The sequence below is a fragment of the Anopheles cruzii genome, unplaced genomic scaffold (assembly GCF_943734635.1).
Source record: "Anopheles cruzii unplaced genomic scaffold, idAnoCruzAS_RS32_06 scaffold00958_ctg1, whole genome shotgun sequence".
Taxonomy (NCBI): Eukaryota; Metazoa; Arthropoda; class Insecta; order Diptera; family Culicidae; genus Anopheles; species Anopheles cruzii.
In genome coordinates this window covers 1-7,598 of record NW_026454545.1, presented here as the reverse complement: position 1 = coordinate 7,598, position 7,598 = coordinate 1, and the positions used below count along the sequence as shown (strand labels likewise).

Here is a 7,598-nt window from a genome sequence, read left to right as displayed (position 1 = left end):
TAGCCCGCCAAATTGCTCGCAACAAACGGATATCGTATTACTCCCGAACGTCAGCTGCGAGCGGTTCTCATGCTGGGTCGCACTATTCACATCCGGGAAGCGTCGCACTGCACGGTGATGCTTTAAAACAGTCGTTCACATTTCCAGTTCATTTCTGCTAAATTACCAATCCCCGAGAAGGTGTGCCCTTTCTGCTTTGGTGCATTAAGCATCTGGCAGCGGCCGACACACTCGTAGGATTCCTGGTTTCGTAATCTGGTAATTCTCATCATTCTCGACGCTGCCTCATCCTCCAGATTCCAGTCCCAGCTGAATGGCGGACTTAGCGCCAACCGGACGAAATGTTGAGACACATTCCGAACGTCAGGACGGTGAGGATGCAGACGAGCACGACGAAGCACAGGTAGTGGGCGCGGACGGGCATCCGGAACAATTTGGCCGCCATCTTCAGCGACGAAGCGTACAGCAGGACCGTGTTCAGATCCTCAGACGACGTGTTGCGGTGCACGAACGGGCGGATGCTTATCAGATGGCCACAGGATTGCGTTTGGCGGCAGGTGACAGTTAAGCTGGCGGCCTGCAAATGGACGAGAGAAATAATGGACGGTGAAAGAAGGTGAAAAAATATACACCAAATCCCGCGCCATGCCACAACCGGATGGAATGCTCACCGGCCCGAGATTTGGGCCCGAGGGTTTGATTGAAAGGTCTTCTATTACTTGTCGGATGTTCGAGCGTCAATCTGGGATCAATGTTGTTTAGTAACCCGCCGGCCACAAAGCTCTTGGGGCATCTGAGGCATCTGGAGGCTTGATAGACTAATCAGATTTCGAAAAAACTACAACAAAGCTCAATTGCCTCGCTTGATTTAGTTTCCGCCATCAATTGAAAGTCTTCAACCAAGGGATGAATAATCAATGCATTTGCATTTGAAGTCCTGACACTGAATTCGAAGGGGGGCTGCCAATTGATTGATGATTGGGCCTGCCCGGCCATTCCAAAAATCCATCACATGCCACAAAAATTCAACCACATTCGTCTGCGAGAGAAAAAGTTGGCATAACTTGGCCAACATAACCTTTCACATTCATTGCAATGTTTGTAGTACTTCCTGGGTCGAACTGCCACGCGGTGTGCCTACATTGTGTCAACTTTTCTACAATTGCGTTACTGCATTGGCACAGGCTTCGAGAGGGATGTGCCATTCAGCAGCGCACTGAACCCCACACTGAAGTGAGTGTAATTTAATTCAATAGAATAGGTGCGACCGCGGCCAGAGTAATAATGTATCCCGTTGATTATTTTAGCCTCATTCCGGAATGTCAACCCGCCATGTAGCGTGTATTAGCACTGCTCAAAGTTTTAGAACTTGCCCCGCACCGGAACCCCGTTCCGAGCTCGACATTTAATTATCCCATAACGAGGAACTCTCAAACCCAGGGACGGCTCACCCGTGGGGCCACCTGGGCTAAAATGTGCCCAAAAATCCTGGCGGGCCTGCAGTCTATTCTCCTGACGCGCACGGGTTTGAACGGAGTCGCGCGAGTGCTCATGAAAGCCGACCCCTCTAAAACCGGATACAGGTCGTTGCGTTGCACGCGTTGGGCCTCCGGGCTTACCACTCATCGAAAATGGTTTCGTTTAATTGGCTATTAATTAGTCAGCACCCAGGGCAGGGATGGAGCCATTCAGTACCGCGCAGTAGTAGTTCTTTGGACGCGCGCGGATCGCGTCGCGGAATGTTTCCTGGCCTTGGATGATGCACAGCGCCTCGGTCGGTGCTATGCCTCCTTCACCGGTGCCAGTACGCACCAGGCGCCCATTATGCGTGCTAATGCGTGCCTATTAAACGTCCGTTAATTGACATGCAGCGCGCCATTTTGAAAAGCGCACTTTCGTTCGGTTTTAGGAAGGTTGCAGATTATGCAGATTTAATTCGTGGCCGTTTTCGGGTTGCATCATTGTTAGGGTTCTGAGCTCTGGCTCGGGGGTGTTCTTCTGATGGATTACGCTGTTTGGATGGCATGTTTTGGGCAAATTGAAAGCCCAGCCCAGCCGTGCCAGGGAGCCGAGTGTGGTGAATGGAATTATACCAGGTCGCTCGCCGCATAATCCATTTTATAGCGAGAAAAAAATGTAGCACCTGCCTCCAGTTTGCCCCGCTAAACCATCGAACCGTCCAGCTACAGCATTGACGGGGGCGATTAAGAACGATGCCAATACTAGATGCGCTCAAAGGGATATCAAATGAAGCATGTATAGCACGATAACATACACGGAGCATTGAATTCCGCACGGAATCCTAATGAATTTGAACATGAAAGCGGCAGTGTTTTCTAAATTAATTCGCTAAAGACCGGCAGGTGGCCGTTTTGGATATTTTAAATCCCTACATTAAAGACCTCTCCAACAATCAGGTCTACCAGGGAGTAATAGCCAGAAATTTTCGAAGGAGCTCCCCGCCGGAGCTCGTCGTATCGTGTAGCATCAACGAAAGGCGATTTACAGCACAAAAATGTAATCAAATTTTCGGCTCGGCTTGTCTTGGTCTGGTGACCCCGGGTATCGGGCGTTAGGTTGGAACACTGGTGATTTCCTTCGTTCGAGGTTCAATCATTCAAAGTGCTCCTTCAAGTTTAAGCTTAGGTGTCTTTTTTTCTTGCTTTTCAATTTTTTTTATTGAATTGTTTGTTTCGAAAGAGCGCAGAGTTTTGTCTTTGAGGGCTCAAGTACTGTTGGTCTTTACATACAGGAAGGAGATATTTTTAACATCATCTGCAACTGTTATTTTAGCAACTGATCACTACTTTTGCTCTGACCTAATCGTGGGAAACGCAGTTCTACTCGAAGCGCCCTTGAAAATAGTCTCGAGTCGTTTGTGGTTTCTGATCGATCCGAACCGTGCCCCGTAATTGCACGCATCGAGATTCCGTCGATAAGGACGTCGCTTGTAAAACGCGTCTAGCATTGTACTTTCTGTGGTCTGTGGGCACCCTCGGGCACGACGGTCGAGAGTTGGAACTTTGCCAGCGACCCTCGGGCCGCACCAGTGGAACACGTTGCCAGTGTGCCGGTGTGCTATTTTTGCACGTCCTCCAAGAACGCAAAAGGCCAACCACAAATGGTGCTGCCGGTGATCCGATGGATTACACCGCCCGACGGGGATTTACGGAGCGGGAGCGATGGTGGTCTTACGCGGTGGTCAAACGCGCAAACCTCGACCGGGGCTTACCTGAAAGAACGGCAACAGTGCGATGAGCAGCCAGAGCACGATGTTGGTGAGGTTGGCGGTGAATATGTTAATCGGGCACGCCGTCATATCGCGAAACAGATGGACAACGCTCGACACGGCGTAGCTGAGATTCAGCACCGTGAGGCTGGCGACCGGAAGCGAAATCCGCGTGTTCAGATGGTGTAGCAGCTTCCGGAACTCGCAGATCTCCTGTCACGCGACCGGCACCGGGGTGGGTTTCGATGTTTTTCGTGGTTCGTAGAAAAGGAAACGTACAAATGCCACCGGAAATGTAGTTGAAATGAAATGAAAAGGGTAGCAACAGGAAATAGTATAACACAGTTGAGCTATGCTCCATTTCAATAGAATGTCTTATTAGCATAGTTTGAATAAAATAAGTTATTCGTTAGTTAAAAGAATGAATTTAAAGAATTATGTGCTCTCTTTAAGAACACATTTTGTAATCGTAACGTACGTATCCCTTCAAAATATGATGTTCCTTGAATGGTATTCCACTGTTAAAAATAGTTGTAAATTGCACCAGTAGCTCTTAAGAATTTGTTCCAATAAATTTAGTAATAACTATTTCACGCTTCACTTCGATGCCTTGATTTGATACTTTCAATGCAATGTTCCGACAAGGAACGTTTTAACTCCATCCTACCAACTTTAAATCCGGACTTTAAAGGTTTTCCATTTTTGGAGCGGTCGGCACTAACTGTGCCGATCCTATTCCTAGTGCCTAGTAAAATGTTAGCTTTGAGGTATGTGCCGAGGATCTAGGCACATCTAGTAGCCCATCCGCCCAGCTCCGCCCGGGCTAGCATCCCAGAATTTCGCGAATGGTGCAAGCTATACAAAATCTAACCATCGATTAAAGGGCCGCAAATGGGAGGGCCTTTCATCTCCTGGTAGTGCTCGTTGTACCACTTTGTGCCGCTGCCATTTCCTATTTGCATTTTGACCAGCAAAATTCCTCGAATGCTGTTACACGCCTGGGCAATGCCCGTTATGCTAGCGGCTCCCCTTCACACACACACACTCACACACGGTCTCTTGATTTATTTATTCGATAGATTATGATAGTGATTATGCGGAAAATATCTCTAATTGAATGGGGAGGGCGAATTAGCGAATGCTCTACGGAAGCATGGGAGTCGGGTCACATGCACAGGCCGGCCACTCGGGCTGCTAAGCTTTTGTGGCATCGAGTTTTCCATCATCGGGTTTTCCAATCGGACCACCAGCGGACCCGGAGGGAGTGCATTCCTTCGCTGGGCAGTTGGGAAGATAGTAACGAACGCTCTCGTTAATTACTTGCCATACTTCTGGCCAGTTGGCTGGCCTGGCCTGGGAATGACCGCCAACGACGTAATGCGCCACCGGAGGGCCGTGCAGGGAAAATTCTCGTGGAAAGTTCGATAAATTTTCCCACACCCAACCGGGCCGTCCCGAGACCTATCAGCGGGCTACCATACTTTTGCAAAACAAGCGTTTAATTGAATTCCGGCCAACGGGAATATTTATGCCAATTATCCTGGGAATCGGGCGCAGACTGGTTCCGGAGGTTTCCCGAACACAAATCATACATCGATGGCGGATTAGTGCCGCGGCTGGAGGTGGTTCGGTTTCGAGCTTTTTCGAGCAGGCGGACGAAAGTTTCTTTGCCAACAATTTGACTGCCTCTGGCGAGAAAGGTGAGAAGTTATTTAATTTTGCCCCGATTGGTATTAATGTTTAGCGTGAATTTGGGGATTGGATCGGTAAATAGTTCAAAGATGGCCGCGACGAATGAAAATAGTTGACAATAGATTGATCGTAGCAAAGTTTGATAGAAATACTTCGGAACAGACAAGTTTGACACCTTTAAAAATGTGTTCATCAAGTTGTGCTACAGGACAAATGACTAAATAAAGCGGTTCGTTTTATTCCCGAAAAACTCACAATGTAATATAAAGTATAAATTCAAGCAATGCGCATTTAATAGGCAAAGAAAACTTGTTCAAAAGATGCCTATTATAACTTACAGAAACTAGACTATTCTAAACGTAATACCTGAGCGTTATTTTTATAACGTTAGTGAGACGAAAAGCAATATTAGGTGAAAATATATTTATCAATGTGATATTAATAGTAACAGTTAACAAATCAGCCATCAATTTTTGCAAATTAATTCATTCCATTTCATCGTACAATCACTGCCCTTCCGTGTGCAAAGAACGAGAGATCGTTACGACACTCGTTCCGTTCCGATGGTGGCCTTCATGGAAAATCGCTCATGGTCGCGTTTCGTAATATCTCTAATCTGTGTCAATCGTCGCTTTAATACCCCAGGGGGCATAGCATTTCCACCATTAAGACAGTGAAGAGACAGTAGCAAAAACAAAAGAACGAAAAAATCAAAAATAGCCAACCAGTGACCATAGCATAATTTATGTGCGGTTGAAGCTTTACTCCGTTCGTCCATTAGCATTCCGATGGCCGATTCCGATCGGAGCCGGCATGGCCATCACGGCCGCAACTAGTCGAGACCGATTTTACCTTCAGTTCTGAGCACATTTCGGTTTCGCATCTTTGGCCAGATTCTTGCTAGCTTCAGCCATGACTACGAGACGAGGCGATCGGCGAACGTTCGCCATCGCCAAATCTCGGTAAGCGAATTCAAAATTAAGACGATAAATTATTCATTCATTTTTTCCGCTTTGTTCCTGCCGGTTGATGGCCGACTGTGAACAAATAGTCCCATCGTTATGTGTCAATTTATGTGCTTGCAGTGGCTTTTGGCAGTCAGGCGATTAACCATTTGGCAGCAGCAGCAGATGGCGCCGCGCGAGATCGGAGGCTGCGATCGACGTTCGAAAGTCGTGGGCAAAGTAATGGATAAACAGATATTTAGGGGTAGCCATTTATTTTTCTATGGAATGCAAATGGCTACATAGGTGTAGGTACCTAACTTACCATCTAACATTTTACATTACCTAATAATTTGTATCCAATATGTTAGACATATGAGAAAAATGTTATTAATTCTACATTAAACCAGTAATTGAAAGATATCTCCCTCGAACTGACACTGATTCGTTTAGCAGCAGCTTCATGCTGCTGAGTGTACACCAAATTGAAAAACATCTTCGTTGAAAGGTGAAGACAGTGCATCCGTTACACATAGAGACACGGCGGCAAACGAACCAATCTCAACCAAATACCGAGCAAGAATGATGGCGTCTTAACTTTTCATTCCCTAATTGGAATGGATCGATATCCGTTAGCCAATCGTCCGATGCAACACATACATTCGCTGCTACCGGAACGATGAAGATTCCCATGAATCGCTTTTTTTCGGATGTCCCTGACCGTAACGTAACCGATGGTGAAGATTCTGGGCTATTTTGCTATTTGCTGGCCTTTTTGGGGAGAAACTGTTTATCGCTGCACGTCCAAATAAAGACGGACGATGAAGTTGTGTATCCTTGTGGAATTTTGCGGAAAACAAATTATGTGTTAGTTTCGTTCATCGTTATGATTCAATTTCGGGTTAATTAAAAGCGAAACAATCCCATTCCCACTTACATAAGCTCACTCAACAAAGCTTTACTTACCCTCATCCAGTTGAGCGGTTCAATCGTATGAAGAAGCAGCTTCTCTTTAAGGGCCTTCAAGTAGCAGCGCAGCAGATAGCATATCAGGCTGTAGCTTACGATCACCACCATTTGCACGAGATCGTGGAAGAATATCGTAACGGTAAGAAACGTTTTCAGCAGCTCGGCAGTGTGTGTCCACCCGAACCGTAGCGGCCAGCGGAAGGAATTGAACCGCGCGTAACCGGCGGCCCCGTCGCCCGAGAGCATCGTTACGTAAACGATGGAGGCGCCCAACCACCCAAGGCCCAGCGCAAAGTACACCCAAAGTGTTATCACCGCGCGCCGAGGGTTATTGCTGAGAATAAATACCTGCGAATGAGACGATACGCACTGTGAATTGAATCGCATTCCGCCGATCGGAATTATTAAATTATTAACTTTAATGGCCTCCTCCAGAGCTGGCACGTGTTGTAATTGAAAACAAAAACCGTTGAAAGAACCGAAAACGGCAAACCCTGCATCGAAATGCGAAACTCATCGCGATGCACTGCGTGGGAACGAGGCTTCTCTTTGTTCGCTTCCGGAACGCTCAAGCCTTCCGGGGATCAATGCAGTAAAGCGGAGCCGAGTCAAAGGATGTGAAAATAATTTTGTAAAACATTACGCACCTTGTTCGACATAAGCCTCGAAGCTCGACGATGGCACACAACATTTAAAAATGGCCGCTGAATGCAGGGGACTTTTTTTTCGTGGCAGTCAAACATGGCACTCGGACATCGACGGTG

General features: G+C 47.0%; 1 protein-coding gene across 1 annotated transcript; it reads right to left on the bottom strand.

Moving 5' to 3' along the window:
• Nucleotides 1-322: 322 nt before the first annotated feature.
• LOC128276342 (uncharacterized) lies at nt 323-7,182 on the bottom strand (the record flags this gene model as incomplete). The annotated part of the gene is made up of 3 exons (XM_053014809.1): nt 323-577; nt 3,233-3,442; nt 6,832-7,182. Coding segments are annotated over 3 exons (816 nt in total), but the record flags the coding sequence as incomplete, so codon positions are not given.
• Between the last annotated feature and the right edge of the window lie 416 nt (nt 7,183-7,598).